This window comes from Melanerpes formicivorus, unplaced genomic scaffold (assembly GCF_026170545.1).
Source record: "Melanerpes formicivorus ecotype bairdi unplaced genomic scaffold, bMelFor1.0.p_v2 SCAF_12, whole genome shotgun sequence".
NCBI lineage: Eukaryota > Metazoa > Chordata > Aves > Piciformes > Picidae > Melanerpes > Melanerpes formicivorus.
Window position 1 is genome coordinate 4,098,097 of NW_027142364.1, and position 17,115 is coordinate 4,115,211.

The window sequence follows — 17,115 nt, forward strand, 5'->3', positions numbered from 1 at the left end:
AGAGACCTGGCTCCATGAGTTATTCAGGGTCAAGCTTTATTGCTAGTCCCAGCAGTCATGTTCATGCCAGATATCATCACCATCATCTACAGCTCTATCAATAAGCCACCTAGTCAATATGGCCAGGGCTAGCTGTTATGGCAGTGTCCCCATCTGCTAAAGACCCAGTGGCTGGACTGAGTTTTGTGGGATCAAGAAGAGTTACCAGATGAGCTCTTCTGAGCCTTTCTTGAAAGTTTCCTGTTCATTGCTGCTGAGTTTTGTGCATCAGAGGTCACTGCTCAAACCACTGGGCTAAATCAGTCTCGTTAATAATTCACTGGTGTGAAGACTTAAGCCTTTCTAAAAGAAAGGGTCTGATGTACTTTCCAATAACATTATCTTCTGACTAATTCAGGAGGGTTTCCCATTCATAAGGGTATTTTCAGAAAAGTCCATTCTCATTTAATGCTGCCTGTGTGATATTTAAGTACCCTTGTGGCTCAACAAGTAACACAACTTGGACAGAGCCAGTAGCTAAAAATACTGTTCCTAAGCCCTAGTATGGTGCCTTGAATCCTCTGTGAGCCAAGCAGCCTGGCCACTAGCAAGTTCAGCTTGGGAATTATGGACAATTACAAGACTGTTTTTAGGAATGCCCATGTTTTTTAAGCAGACTGGGACTCAGTCCCTCTGTTACCTGCTTCATAGGTCTTGTACCCAGACATGTTTCCTCAAATTGCTAATGCCAAGCTCACATTTTATCCAGGGTACTGCAAGCAAAAGTGTCAGTAAAATCCTGCAGAAGAAGGATTTTGCGAGACTAACCTGGTGCTTTTTTCCTGCCTCTGAGGTATTCTTCAAGGATTTCTAGTATCCTAGATATCCTTTGGGTACAACCTCTATAGAAGGGTATTTCTTAATCTCCCAAGGTAATCTAGGCTCTCCTTGGTCAGGTAATATTGAGAAAGACATCTTCTGTGCACGGATGTTCTCATTTCTCCAGCTAATTACAAGGTCATTTTTCATCTCTTTGTATTTAAAGCTTCCAGAAATAATTAGCCCCTCTGATGAACTACTTTGCTTAAAAACATACATTTGTCAGTGAATTGGATGAGCAGCACAGCACCCAAACCAATTGAAACTACACACATATTACTACTTTGTCAATGCTGGAAATGCAAAATGGCCCAGATTCATTTAAAACTAATTTGATAAGCCATCCACTGCAACACAAGGAAGTGTTTGTGTGTCAGGCTTTGTGCCTTTCTGTGTCAGAGTTCAGCCTGAATGAATTTTTTTCTGGCTGTCTCCAGAAAATACAACTCTGACAACAATGGCTTGCACTGCCAATTCTGACAGACCCTTTAACCATGTGGAGAACAGGCACTGCTGTAATTCCATTGCATTAGAGTTAAAACTTGAGTGCTTTCATTAGGTGCAACAGCTGTTTCGATTGCAAAAGCCAAACTTCATTGGTGGTAGTGTAGCTGTCAGCTTTCCGGAGTTCTGCATTTATAGCTGGTTGTATAAACTCCTTTATGGTCTTTTTTTTTGCTTTCCAATATATGTAAATTAACTCAATATCAAAATTACAAAGAACCACCTTGTAGCTAGGCCTGTGTGATGGTTCTTTGAGGGCTCCTACAATCAGCATTCTGTGCCGAGCAAACTGTGAAATCCTGAACTTACCCACATGGTTCTAGCACAAGTGACATGTGGTAATCCACACCACATCAGTTTTTAATCATCAGATTTAATCCTCTTTAGTACTGTGTTAGAGCTCTTGAACCCAGTGTAACATTCTTAATTACAGCTGATTAAAAACCACCAAAAACCACAATGCAAACCAACAAGAAATCCAACAAAGAAACCCCAAAACTCCCCGAGTGTTTTCCTGTCTTCTCTATTTAAAAAGCCTTTGTTCCTAAGAACATGCTAAATATGCTGAAATTAAATATTGGGGGGAAAAAGTAAAGTACAAAAGAAATATTTGATGATGGTTTTCATTTCTTTGTTCTAATACAATAATAATAAGACTAAAATTCTATTATGAAACAAATGGGAGTTCTGTTGGGAACAGGATGCCTCAGCTCAAATAGTTGTCTGAAAGGCAAAACTATGTTCAGAATGCCAACACATTTTGAAGCCCCAAATTGTGAAACAGAAAAGTGTGGATTTCAATGCATTTCAGTAACTTTTAGTCCCAAATATTTAATTATGCAGAGATTCTGTCCATTTCTAAATGCTATTGTCTTGATATCTATCAAGACTACATTGAAAGTATCTAGAGAAATTAATCCATGCAAATACACCAAAAGAAAATACTTTGTTCTACTGAATTTACAATGAAATATTAGCCACTGTTGAAACTGGGGGGATCTTTTTGCATTTATCTGGTTATCAATGTTTGCTCTTTCTGGCAGGAAATATTTAGGTAATTGTATAAATATGTATAATTCATATCATATGTAGTGTTTGTGTTGCAAAAGATTCTCATATGATCTGTAGGCAGGTGTGAGAGATTTAGAGACTATCCTGGGCAATGTAAAAGAGGTGTGAATATTTATCCTGCCCTTCCCTCATGAGCGTTTGAAAGAGCTGAACTGCTGTTTTGTCTATAATTTTGTGCACTTAGGTTTTGGTTACTTTCTGTACATCCTGTACTTGGAAAACTTTATTAAGAGCCACTGATCTCACAGCTAGCTGAGGCAATACACCTACTCAGACTTTCTCTCAGAGGAGATGCCTTCTGGAAATTTAATTCAAATAACTTGGAAACATGGACTCTGAAAGCACCTTGACCCTCAACCTCTGTGACTTCTTTCAGACATACCCATCCTAGTTACACTGACTTAGTGCAGCTGGGATGTGAGTTTTCAGTATCTCTCTGTAAAACCGAAATCCCAAAGAGGGACAATTTCAAGTCCCACCAGTGCAAGAACTCAAGCCCTTTCTATTCTCCAGCTTCCCACTGCAGCCACAACTCAGAGTGAGTGTGTGTCATTCTGGATCTGATGGAGCCATAAGACACAGGGTAAGGCCAATGCCTTGGACCATTAGTAACATTATCCCTTCTTGGTGATGCGTTGCTACCCCTTTCCTCTCCAGTAGCTGAATGTCGGTGTGAATGCCCAGAGCTGTGATTCATTCTGGTTTGGAAGACTTTGTCCAAACCTAACACTGCTATTGCATCCCAGCCTGCCCCACTCTTCATTAGGTCGAGCCAGAGTCACCAGCAGAGAGAACCAAAACAAGATGCCCTATGCTTCACAAATCCTTTAAGAAGTAAATTGCCCAGCTGCTGTGCAGAGATTCCAGAATGGCATTTGCATGTCTTTTACCTCTCTCATCACCAAAGCCTCATCTGAGCTCTACTAAGAGACTTCACTTGTTGAATTTTATTCCCTAACAACTCCCCCTCTCCCTGCAATTAGCACACTACCCCATATGATAAAGATGGAAGAGAAATATGATTGTCAACCAAAAATTCAGCCTTTGAGGTTGGGGATATTTTTTGTATTAGATAACCACAGGAGACTATTAATATGAACAAAGATCAACCCTAGATGCTAAAGCAAATAGTAAGTATCTATCTGTGGCTAGTGCCTGAGCTCTAACAGAGTTGAAGGCACACAGTCAGCTTTCAAATGGCACCTGCTTTCTTTTCTACCTTTTGAACAGATATGACTCAGGGGGACATTTACTCCCCAAGGAACAATATACTCTTCTACCCTTTGCTGCAAGTTTTTACCTTCTGAATTTCATTCCACACACGTTGGTTATCAATATTTCCTCTGAGGGTGTCCGTGGCATCTGCCATTAGCAACTCCAGCTGCGGTACCAAGATAAAAATTATCACTGTGGAATTCGCACCGAAATAACTTCTCTAAATACACAGATTAAAACCTAATTAAAAAATCATTTGTACGCTGATGATTTTATTACTCATCTTTTACACAATGAGCACTGCCACCTCATCTTTGCTTCAGCCATTACTCTGTATTATTGTGGATAGAAAATACTTAACAATGAGGGGAAAAAATCCTCTGGAAATTCTGTATTTAAGCCTATATGTTTTTAATGCAGTAAATGTTTATACTTTGGAAAGGAAGGCTTGGGTTGTAAAGAACAAAGGGTCCATATTTCATTCTTTAGCTGTCTGGGATATTCTGTGTTGTACATAAATGCTTTTTAGTATTTTCTCCCAAGGCTAATGTATCATAATTTAAAGCAGCATGTAAAACCTCACAAGAGGACAACACTAAAGCTGAGATGCTTTGACCGTAGCTGGAAGTATCTAGCTCATTTTGCCTGCTTTTACTATCCCTTTCCTTTGGCAAACCATCCCTTTTCCCCATAATGCAGCAAAACAGAGCATAAAAACAAGGCTGCCTATTTCTAGTGTAAACTGCAAAAAGAAGCTGTAGGAAAATCCTTGCTAATCAGTCCTCAGTGTTAGAAGGAAGGCTAAAATTCAGGTTATCTGTACCATTTCCTCACTCCAGTACCCTTCCAGGTCAGTCATAGCATTGCCTCACCCTGCACCCTTCCCAAACACTTGAAAATGTTTCAGTTGCTCTTAATTCACTATCAGAAAGCCAAGGGTCAGGTCCAGCATATCCTCCTGCAAGCAGCCATCAGTCTCAGGGTTTTAAGAACTAACTAGGAGAAACTTGTCTTTAATACCTGTAGTAATGCTGTGCTCTATATGGTCTATTCCAAAACATTTAGCTGGTTAAAGTGAACCCAGATGATAGCTTTGGAATCTCTTCCCGAATTTGTTACTCATTACAAGTAATTGGACAGTATAAGCAAAAGCATTCATAGAGAAATTGTCTCTTCTTGCTGTCCCTAGATGGGCAGCAATCTAAGATGAGTCCCTAAAGTGACAAATGCACTCATCTGTGCAAGATACAAAACCACTGCCTTGAGGTTCAAGGAGCAGATCTGTATTTCCTTGTGTTTACCTTTGCATTTAGGTTTTTGAAGCTAAAATTCTATGTGTCCCAACACTAGATAAAGGATGCAGGAGTCTTCTTTGGAATCTCTAAATAAATCTGCTGTGGTTGGTGCCAGCCTGCTTTCTGTGCTTGTGCAGCCAGTAAACCGAATCTTACTGGCTGGATGTTAGGAAGAAGTTCTTCATAGAAAGAGTGATTTGCCATTGGAATGTGCTGCCCAGGGAGGTGGTGGAGTCACCAGTACTGGAGGTGTTTAGGAAGAGACTGGATGGGGTGCTTGGTGCCATGGTTTAGTTGATTAGATAGTGTTGGATGATAGGTTGGACTTGATGATCTCAAAGATCTATTCCAACCTGGTCTGGTCTATCCTATCCTATCCTATCCTATCCTATCCTATCCTATCCTATCCTATCCTATCCTATCCTATCCTAATTCTAATTCTATTTGATAAAAACCTTTATTTTTTTTTTAAAGTAATGAATCAGTATTCATAAAAAACCAAACCTGCAGATTTCTGCCTCTGACTTTAGTGCAAAAGGAGTCAAGACAGATTTGTCAGAAATTTTCCATCACAACACTTTTCTGACAGATAATCTCCATCTATGAATCCAGAATAGACACAGCCCAGAGATTAAGGGTATTAAGGGCAGAACAGGCAAAGCACAGATTCTGTGTCAAACCAGGCAGAGGAGGAACTGGTCAGGGGAAGGAGAGGATTTCTCCATTGCTTTCCTTGTAGTGATTCTGCCTGAAGATCTGGTGGCACAGCACCCACTGGAGCAGGGAGCAGGACATGAATATGTCACCCCCAAAGGGGCTGCTCCGACAGCCCATTCAGGCTGGAGGTTTCACAGCTTTGGCCAAGAAGCTTAAGAAAAAAAAGACCTTTCCATTTGAAGTTTCACTGATATGGATACCTGCCAGTGAAAAGTGCCCAACCTGTGCTCTGGTTTTAATTTTAATCACCCAAACTTTTTCACCAGCTCTGTTGGCAGCCAAAACGTGAACGCTACAAGAGCGGGCAGTTGGCAAAGCACAGTAATTCTCTCAAAGCTGACCTTTGTTGGAAAATCCCCTCCAAGGAGAAACACTGCATTTAAAAAAAAATATATATCTTGTCCTCATTTGATTTGAAATTGAGAAAGATTTCTGCTTTCTTAACAAGCTTTCCTCTGGATTTACCATGTATGAATATGTTGGTATCGAAAGCGTAACCCTGGGAAAGATTTTTCTTCAGGGTTTTCCCCCCACTTAAATTCAATTGTTCAAGCTAACTGAAATCTTTACTTTCCCAGGGTTTGTGAATAAACACTGATTTAAAAAGGCCTCAGTTTTCTGTGCCATAGATTAGGACTCTATCTAGTCAGAGAAAGACATTTACACCAGAAGCGTTTATAACTGAAATGCCTTTGGGATCCTTGCTGTATCAGTGAAAATTGCACCATTCTAAATTCAGTGTGTTTTAAACTTTATACAACTTATACTGTAGGTGATAATAAACATTTGGCTTCTTTAGCATTTTCTAGCTCACACAATTTAAGTGCCTTGCTTGGTCATAAAGTCTTATCTCTGTTTTACCAATGTAAAGTCAGAATCACCTCAGAGGAATTACTTTAAATTTTTATTAGTACAAGTGAGATTAGAATTTGGCCACCTCCGTTTTCTTCATGGAAGGATTTAGCTATCTCTTAGAAATGCTGCTCATGGACTAAGCATGGGTGTTGTGATTCTGACCTTATGGAGATGGTGGGGCTGCCTCTGTGGCATCCTTTGAGACACAGTGAACCCCATCAGTGTATCCCAGTGCTGCAAATGTTTCATCCTGCCTAGACCCCACTTAAATGAGGAGAGTAACAGGTAGGCTGAACAAGTGAGAATCTTTCACTTGCTCCCTGGATGGTTTGGGTGTGTAGCTCCAACAAGCAGCAATGTTTTGTGCTTGCTGCAGTTGTAATGTGGTAGGGACAGAGTCCCTGCTGGCGTTAAGAGCAGCCTGTGCCATGCAGGCTGGTGCCACTGGGAAAGGTAAAGCCCATTAATCACTCCCTGGTGAAGTCCCTCTGCAAGTTCTTGATTGCAGTCATGTGCCTTAACACTCTGATTCCTGAAGTTCTTAAAATATTCCAGCTACCAAAGAACCTGAGCCTCCATTGCACACAGAGACTAAAGAGGTGTTTCAGAAGAGGATGACAGGACTAAGAAAAAGAAATGCATGCTGAATTAATACATTTTGATGCTCTGGGTGGGGTAACTGGTGGAGATTTTTTGCATTTATTCTTTTAAAAGCCATTTTCTATCTTGGGCTCAGTAAACAATACCTATGTGTTTTGTTGAAAGATTTACAATCTGTCACTTAAACCTCCCAGCACAGACCCTTGTTCTGCCCAGTCCTACCCTTAAGAGACTGAAGACCTTTGTCTTGGGTGGCCTAGAGCCTCCAAAAATCTTTCCAGGGAGGTCAGGCTTATGATTACTACATGACAAGATACAGGCAGCAGTGTCATAGCCTTGTGCCTTATGTGTGATGTACTGAAAATATTGTACCCTGGAGAAAAACCTACCACTGAAATATGTACCAATAACTCAAGACCCTTTAGCCAGCCTTGAAATGTAGACCTGCTGAAGTTTAATACTAGAAAATGTGCATCAAAAGGAGAATGTCTTTTAATAACACAGTTTCTCTGCAATGTCGTTTCCCCTTATCTCGAGCCCAGACTTCAAAGTCTGGCAACCACCTCCTGCAGTTGCAGGCCGCTGCTCGCCTTCCCTAAAGCAAGCTGCTGTGAAGCTTTAATTCTGCAGAGCTTAGGAGCTTTGCAGGACTGCAAACAAATGTCAAGGGACCAGCTTGAGGAAAACCAAGAGTTTTCAGTGAACTGAAGTTGGATCATACCAATTGGACTGCATTTAAATGCAGGGACTGCCGAGGGACTTTTTTTTCTGTCTCGAATGCTTCGAATTTGCATGTATGTGAGCTTCCTCCCTCCCTCCCCCAGCTGAAAATCCAGCAGCCTGGTGGAAGAATAGCCATACAGGACTTTCTGATTGCAGCTTATTGATATACTGTCAAGCTATTAATGACTTTAGTCTTGCAACAGCCCTGCTAGCATCATTGCCTTTGTTTTACAAAGGGAAAACAAACGCATAGCAGGTAGATGGGTTTATTCAGAGACAGGGAGTATGTTGTAGACAGAGCCAGGAAAGAAAATCTTTCCTCTCCTTCCCCTCCTCTCCTCAGCTTTGTCTACATTTGGCCTGTTTGCTGCAGGTGGCTTCTGATGTTAGGTATCCTAACGTAGCATGATCTGAATAATTGCAATCATTCTTACAGACTGATTTGGGGACGTTTGGGGGAAAAGAAGAGGTTTTAAAAATATGCCTACAGATGAGTCATGCTGGTTCTATAAAAATCATCCTTGCAGGTGATTAGCACCTCCTCTGACAAGGCACTGCAGTAGGATTTTAAAACTACTTCAGGTCTGCACATTGGAAAAATGACTTCCAGAGCAAACTGCAGCACAGTGTTCTGCCCCATCCCTTCCCTGGCTCCCTGCCTCCGAAAGCCAAAACCAGTGTGAAGAAATAAATACTTACCAGTTGGGTATCCTCCTGACTGAGGTCCTGCAGGTAGGGGATAGTGGCTATCTCAGCCATCACTTGCTCAAGCAGTTGGGCCTGTTCCTCGAGGTGCTGCATGCGGCCAAAGAGGCTGGCCTGCTGCAGCTTCTCTACTGCACGTGAGCATGGGCAGCGCTTGTCCTGTTTGGTCACAAACGCAAGTCAGTTAGAAGAGAGTCATGGAAAACACAATTATCCCTTGAGTCCCTGATGCCTTGAGGCTTATCGTCATACATATATTTGTGCTGGTAATACTACACACAATATGGCATTCAGCACCTTTAAGATAAATCTGCTGACAATTTGTAGAGGGGGAAAATAAAAATACTTTCTGGCCACAATCTCTCTAGTAGCACTAGAAAAATAAATACATAGTCATAATAGATGTGAAGGGGAGGCAGGAGATAACAAACATGAATGCAATTGTTTCAGTTGGAAATGGCTTTTCCATAATCCCCTCTGTTAAATATTACCTGACTTTTATGGATTGCTTTGAAAGTTTCAGCCAAGAGGCTGAGGAGACAGTGCAGTGTGTCAGCTTACGGTTTGTTTGCAGACTAGGCAAATCCATAGTTTTCCAATACATAACCTCAGGGGACTAAAATCTGCAGAGGTGGTCTCTGATCCTCCAGGCAGCTAGGCACATGGCAAATTTTAAGCATGTGAACAGAGAGACTCAGCCAAGTGCCTGCATAAAATCTCAGCACCTGCTGAAGGGTTTGATGGATGGCAGCCTTACCACCGTATTTTCAAAAGTCTTCTGATGCCAAAAATGCAAATCAGCACCCTGCTGAGATTTGCAAAGGCAATTTGGCCTAGATTCCCGACGAGATGTAGCCGCTGCATATCTGAATGCTCAGCCCTTCAGAGTGAAATTTCCATTCATCTAATCAGGGGTTTGAATGTATTTAAGTGCCTGAAATTCCAAGAATTGGCATCGATTTTCAATACCACTTCCAGTATTTTTAGCAGACCTTTGTTCTGACAGTCACATATGGTGGCATGCTGATGCTGCCATTTACATACACTTCCAGGTAAGTGACTCTAGGTCCAATCATATATTGAACAGGGTGACAGGAAAGTTCTGAATGACATTTATTTTTCTATAATATGCCCCATTTTTAAAATGAACTCTTGGCAAACAATCTTGATCATTTGGGTTGATCTTAGAATCATAGAATCAACCAGGTCGGAAAAGGCCTCAGAGATCATCAAGTCCAACCTATTACCTAATACCTAACGCCTCATGACAGCTAAACCATGGCTTGAAGTGCCACATCCAATCCCTTTTTGAACACCTCCAGGGACGGTGACTCCACCACTTCCCTGGGCAGCACATTCTAATGGCCAATTACTCCTTCTGTCAAGAACTTTCTCCTCACCTCGAGCTTAAACTTCCCCTGGCACAGCTTGAGACTGTGTCCTCTTATTCTGGTGCTGGTTGCCTGGGAGAAGAGACCAACCCCCTCCTGGCTACAACCTCCCTTCAGGTAGTTGTAGAGAGCAAGAAGGTCTCCCCTGAGCCTCCTCTTCTCCAGGCTAAACAACCCCAGCTCCCTCTGCCTCTCCTCATAGGGCTTGTGCTCAAGGCCTCTTCCCAGCCTTGTTGCCCTTCTCTGGACACGTTCAAGTGTCTCAGTGTCCTTCTTAAATTGAGGAGGCCAGAACTGGACACAGTACTCAAGGTGTGGCCTAACCCGTGCTGAGTACAGGGGCAGATTGACTTTCCTGCTCCTGCTGGCCACACTATTTCTGATGCAGGCCAGGATGCCATTGGCACTTGATTGTGCAGAAATTTGTACTAGACAAGGATCAAATGTTACCAAAATGACTATCAACATAGCTCTTGTATCAAGTCTAAGGATTCAATAACAATGCTGTTCCTCTTTTATATATATATATATATATATATATATATATATATATATATATAAGACAAGAAAACTAAACTCTAGAGAAACTACAAATACTCATGGTACAGTTAATTAATATCTAATAGAATTGTAAAATAGTGTGAAATGAAAGACCATGCACTAGAGACTGATGGCAGAAATGAAGCTAGAATCTGGGAGTTCAAGACATGAAAATAACCAAAAAAGAAAGAGCTGAGCCAATGAACTGGAGTTTCCATCAGCTAAAGGAGAGAATCAGGCACTGCACAGGAAAAAGACCTCTGGTCAGCAGTTCTCTGGAGTAGTGCTGATAGCTCCAGTCAGCTGTGTTTGGAGAGGTTAATTTAAACCCAAGCATCATGGAGCAGAGAAGCCAGCACGGTAGGAGATACCTCTTTTGAGAGAAGTGTTGTTTGATTAGTCTATTAATGAAAATGCCAAGAGCATATTATTCTTCTCAATAAACATAATGCAGGGCTCAATTCCAAAGAGAGCAAGCAACTGAAAAGGGAAGAAGAGATAAAAGACAATGATAACAGAAGGGCCATTGTGTATAAATAGGTACAAATAAGAGTAGGCTGGCAATTAAGCTTCTTACAATTCAGGCTGAAGGCCTACAGTGTGTTTCACCAAACTGAGAACAGGCAGAAAGCCCAACTAGTTCTTAGATGGATTTTACTCCATTTATGACTAGGATATTGGGTGACACAAAGGTGGATAATAACATGTTACTTGACTTGAGGAGCCAGGAGAGGCCTGCCTCTCATGAATTACTGTCGAGCCACCTCTAAGAAGGGAGACTGGGACAACCTTCTTACAAACTATTTTTATCACTTGAAGAGTCCTTTTCTGAGGACCTGACTTAGTATTAGTAGGAGACACCAGCAAGAAAAAAGGATTTCTGTGATCTCTGGTACGTGAAATTGTATGTCTGACACAGTCTAGTTAGCATGGCACTAAAGCAAGGAACAAAATGGAGCCCCATCTCCACCTGATCATCAGTGTTTGAAAGCCAGAGAGCTGTGTCCCCAGGTAGAGCTGTGTGCATTAAAATAAGAAGCAATCAGTTAATGAAAGAGAAAGAGAGCTCTTATCAACATGAAATAGGCTCACAACATTTTAGATGCAGCTAAAGGTTTTTCTTCGCTATTCTTGAAATCAGCCCCAAACCTTTTAGTGCAAGCACTAAGAAATGAGTATATTGAGTTATCAGCTAAGAAAGCAGGGAAAAATCCTCTCTCATCACCCTGTGTCTGTTGGGGGCTTCTCCAACGATTAAGAAAGCAAAGGCAAAAAGAAAACAATTGTTTCTCTGCTTGACTGTCCAGAAAAATATGAGGGCATGCTACGTAGCTATGGGAAACAAATTGGGCATCTGTGCCAACGTGCACTCTGTGGACAGAGCAATGCTAGTTAAGTTTATAGTAGGTTGGAAGTAAATAAATAAATAACCCACAGCAGACTTTTTTTGAAGGGATTAGAGGAGGCTGAACATTGTCGGAGGTGGCGTTTCAGTGACAATGAAAAATGCAGAAAGAGAAAGTAAATAACTGCTGCTGGCAGGAGAAAAACTTCTGCAGGGAGCTGAACCACATGATGAGAATTACATGAACTATAGCAGAATTCAAGAGGCTACTAAGCTGCAGTAAACAAACCAAACCATAATAAAGGGGCCAAGCAATCATATGAAGATGAAACAAACTCATGTAGGCAGAGTGAAGGTTAAGTAAAGAGCAAATTTAAATGGAGACTTCATTGTCAATGAGTTGGTAGCAAAGGAATCAACAAATTCAGGATATGGAGGCATAGCTGCATCCTGGTTAGATATGTAGTAACATATGAATCATAGAATGGTTTGGGCTGGAAGAGACCCTAAAGATCATCTAGTTCCAACCCTATGCCATGAGCACAGATACCTCCTATTAGACTAGGTTGCTCAAGGCCCCTTCAACCTGGCTTTGACCCAGTTTGGAGCCTCCACAACTACTCCGGACAACCTGTTCCAGTGCCTCGCCACTCTGCGCAGCTTTGCACAAGCCCAGGCAGATGATGTCAATTGCTCTTCCCATATCTGTCAACACTGCTACTCCACCATAGAAGACCACCCAATTTGTCAGTCATAATTTGCCCATGGTGGAGCCACATTGGTTAACACAAATCACCTCCTCATTTTTCATATGACTAGCAGAATATCCAGGAGGATTTGCTCCATGATCTGGCCAGGCACAGAGGTGAGACTGACTGGCCTGTGGTTCCCTGGGTCTTCTTTTTTTTAACCTTTTTGAAAATGGGGGTTATGCTTTTTTCCTTTTTCAGTCCCTGGGTACTTCACTGACTTTTCAAATATGATGAAAAGTGGCTTAGCAACTTCATCTGCCAGTTCCCTCAGGAATTGCATATAGATCTTGTCAGGTCTTACACACCTTCAGATTCTTAGGGTGGTCTCAAACCTGATCTTCACTTACAGTGGGTGGTTTTGAATTTTCTCACTTCCTGCTTTTACCTTTTGTAACTGTGGTTAGAGCCTTTTTGGTGAAAACTAAAGCAAGAGTTGAGTATCTCAGCATTCTCTTTACCCCAGGGGAACAGGTCCCCTGTTTCCTTCTGGAGTGGGCTCACATCTTCCCTAGTCTTTCTTTTATCGTGGACATACTTTTCTTGTTGCCATTGATGTTCACACCCAGATTTAAATCAAGCTGGGCTTTAGCTTTCTTGACCTGATCTCTGTCTACTTGTCTACTCTGGCTCTTCTGATTGCTTCTTAAGACAATATGTGATTACATTTTGATACTGTCACTTTCTGGACAGGCTTCACTCCTGTGGTCTGGTATTGCAAAGAGAATTTTTGTTAAAAAGTAAGCAATTGGGTGTTCTCTTGAGGCCTAGATACATACTGGGTAGTCTCACCTGAAGTGGAGGTCCTCCTAAGAAAGAGCTTTCATCAGAAAACTATTTGCTACATGAATTATCTTTAAACTAAAAAACAAAGGGAATGCTTACCCTCAGGCATCTTTGAAGACCTTCCTTCTAGGAGAGAAATAAGGTCCTGATGTCCAAGGTTCAGCCCTGTGACCTTGTCACTCCTCTGACCTTGGGATGAAAAAGAAGCTACAAAAAGCAGGTCAGCCTGTTATGGATGAAGCTCACCTGCTACTGCTAAATACCCAGAACTAACAATCAGAACAAAGATAGGATGGGCTTTCACTGCAAAAAGGAGCTGGAGAGCATGTGAGAGGAGTGAATCATGTGTCCTTTCCTCAAGAATTTTGGGATGATACCCCCACTTTTTGCTTTTCTCTGTACTCAAGAAAGCAGTTATCCCTTATGCCACTTCTATTTATAAATGAAGTTTAATTGATGAGTACTACTTATAGTTTAAACTATAGCCAGAGTAAAGATTTAGATTTCCTCCCCTTCTCCCTTTCTCCTGGTAGGGTAAAAGCAGGAGAAAGGCGAAGTAAAAATCACAAAAGAAATGGTCTGGAATTGGCTTGGAAGTAAAAAGGTAAGCTTAAACAAAATATATTTACATTTGAGTGAGAGGGAAAGTTACAGAGGTGTAAGGAAAAGGGTAGATACAAAAATAAATAAAACCAGGCTCAACTGGCACTGGATTCCCTGGATGCAAATGGATTGTTTGGATGCAGTCCTTAGAAGTGGTCTGGAAGCAACATGGGGATAGCCCTCACCACGTGGTGGCTGCAGGAAGGCAGCAAAGATAGCCTGTCCAGCAGGCAACGTGCAGGAAAAACAGGGGGAAGTAAGGCAACGGCCCCCATTAAATAGGCTTGCTGGACACGAAGGGGGAGTGGAATAGACCTTTGACTCAGGGGACCCCTCCTCCTGGGAGGGGGAAAAACTAAATCTCTCTCTCTCTCTGCCCACCTGGCTCAGGTTCTTTTGTCTGCCTGGGGGCTGGGATTTTTTTCAACCCCCTCCAGGGATGGGTGTAACCTGGCACAGTACTAAAGAAAAAGTAAAGCAAAGTGGCTGGTCAGCCTGAATTCAAAGCAGAGTCTGCCATATCCAATATGTGTGGTAAGTTTAACTCTCAGCTTTAAGAGCACCACTTTGCATGTCTGGAATGCCCCCCAGTAGTTCTGCTTTTCTGTTGTCGAGGCTTTACGACTATTTTTTAGCTCTAAACCTGAATGAAGTTATGCCTTGCAAGCAGCACTGTAATGTATTGCAATAACAAGCAGAAAAAAATCCATCATAATGTTTCTTTAATGCCCTTGGTATCCTTCAGAAAGCGTGTATGCTGAAATCTGTGTGCAGTAAACACTTTCCCTCTACTTAAAAAATAGACAGCAAACCATTGAGGTCTGTAAATGTGCACATCATGCTGTGAATCATATGGTGGGGTTTGTTCACCTTTATAATCTGAGCAGTCTAATATAGTCTTCTGGCCACTGTTTTCTCCTGTTATGTAGCATCAGGTGCCCTTGATATGGGACTGCAGCAGGAGAAAAGCAAGCTTGGTGTGTACAAAGCAGTAGAAATTACCCCAGTGAAATGTCTTGATAGAATAATCACTTATTAGTGTGGGTAAGCTTCACTGGAATATGAGTAGCTAAAGGTTTGCCTGAGATTATATATATGTATAATATTTATGTATATATATAAGGCAGATAATCTTTGTGTCATGCATATCTGTATTTCTGGTTAGTATTTCTGGGTAGATGAGGTCTATGGCATTTCCCCACCCGCAGCAGATGATACTGTGCAGGGACCAGACTGTGACATTCTCCCTCAAATGCTTCTTGTGTCACAATACACAAGTGTCCCCTTGATTTAAATGGGACTGGCTGTTCTTCACAAAGAAGGGGGTGGGGGGCAATAGAAAATGCTTTTTTAAGCTGCTTTTTTAATCTTTCACTTCACATCTTACCAAGGGGTGGGGGGCAACAGAAAATGCTTTTTTAATCTGCCTTTTTAATCTTTAGCTTCACATCTTACCCACAGTGGTATAAATCATATTATTAACACTAGGCTGTGTAGCTGCAAACCTGAGGTGGCAGAATTGACTACTACCAAGAGTTGCTATGGCTTAACAAACTCTGCTTTAGCACTGAGCTTTTTTTGTGTTGTTTTGTAAAGGAAAAAAAAATCTGATTAGGAGAAGCACTTTTGATTGTGTGTTTGCATCTGCAAATGAAGAAAAGGGCAGAAAGGAATGTTTGTTCTGTTAAATCCCAAACAGAGTCTATTATCACCTTCAAGCTGTAAAGCTAGAGTTTGTGTCTGAGGTTTGTCTTAGCAGAAGTTTTTCATTCAGTGTGTGTCTGAGGGCAATATGGTGGAATATTTCTAGCCTGAGGAAAATTTTGGAATACTTTCAAGGAGGCACAAGTGGCCAAATCTCTGCTAGGTCCATAAAGAGCTTTTAATCACCAGTAGCAGTGCAGTTCTGGCTCTGTGCCTATCTGTATTATCAGGTATAATTGGCTTTGTCATTTGCTCTTTGGGTCAGAGGTTCTGTCTTGCCTGGATCATTCGATGCTATGAAAACTGTCGGGAAAGTGAAAATGTTTCCCCACATAATGGATGTGGAATTAGCAGCTGTTTGATCTAACCCAGTGATAATGTCTTCTGTCTTGAGGCTTTCCTCCTCTTCATTAAAGCTCCCATACTGACCCTCTGGTGACTGCTTTTACATCTACAGGACCGTGGTTAAGACCTGTTTACCCATTCTTGCTGCTGCTGGAGGTGGCACTGGGGTAAACCTTGCCTGAAACATGAGTCGAGTTTGCTGCTGTCTTCAGGGGTGCTGGGATTTCACCCTGTATCTTTGAGAGCTCTCTTCTGTTTCAGCAAGAATATTTAAATGTATGAGGTGAGGTCTAGAGCTGGTAGCAAATATTACTGTGTAGGAATACTGTGGGGACTGGCTTGAGTGGTCCTAGCACACTACTCTGCTCTCATCTCTTATATGGTGAGTTTGTTTGCTCTTCTCTCTTTGGGGATGACAGATACACTATGTATCAGATTGAAGCCTGTGGTCCTATTCCTCTATATTCATTTACACAATAGGGTAGTTATGGGGAATCCAAAAGATACCTGATATCAAAGTTTTTTCTCTTCTTGATCCTCTCTGTTACATCCAAAGAGAGTAAGGTCCAAATTTTTTTGTTGTTCGTTTTTGTTTTGTTTTTTCCAGAAATGAGTTTTGCTGGAGCTTTTAGAAAGACCAGGGTTTTATTCTGTACCCAACCCATTGTCAGTTCATACTTCTAGCTTCTTAAATGTTCAAAGTGCACACAGCAATACCAGATACTTCACCTTCCCAAAGCTGCCACTGCTATTAGCCTGAACATCAATAATGGGCTTTTGGTCATCCAAAGCCAATAGCACATGTTTTAAGGAAAGAACTGGAAAGAAGGAGTTGCATGTTCCCTTGGGGTTGTCTGCCCTCAGCCAGCTTCACCTGCCTCACTTTGATGCAGATGCTTCATGAGAGTCCATTTTAGTGACACTCCAAGCACCTTTACCTCCCACTAAGGATGTGAGTTCAAGCACTTACTGTTGTTTCAGCAGCTGCTCTCTGAGAAGAAAGGAGACAGAGCTTCCCCAAATATCTAGCTAATGTTTCTCCCTTGCTAGGGGTTGCTAAGTAGCAGTTTTTGTCAACCTCCTATCTGGTATCAAAACCTAAGAATATA

The 17,115-nt window shown here is 41.7% G+C and overlaps 1 protein-coding gene across 1 annotated transcript in view; it reads right to left on the reverse strand.

Moving 5' to 3' along the window:
- SPATA16 (spermatogenesis associated 16) overlaps positions 1–17,115 on the reverse strand; it is an 87,165-nt gene that overhangs the window by 12,372 nt on the left and 57,678 nt on the right. Inside the window, exons 8-9 of the mRNA XM_068145680.1 lie at positions 8,538–8,702; positions 3,734–3,814 (exon numbers count right to left, since the gene is read on the reverse strand). Coding sequence (XP_068001781.1) covers positions 3,734–3,814; positions 8,538–8,702 — 246 coding nt within the window. The remainder of the gene's footprint in view (positions 1–3,733; positions 3,815–8,537; positions 8,703–17,115) is intronic.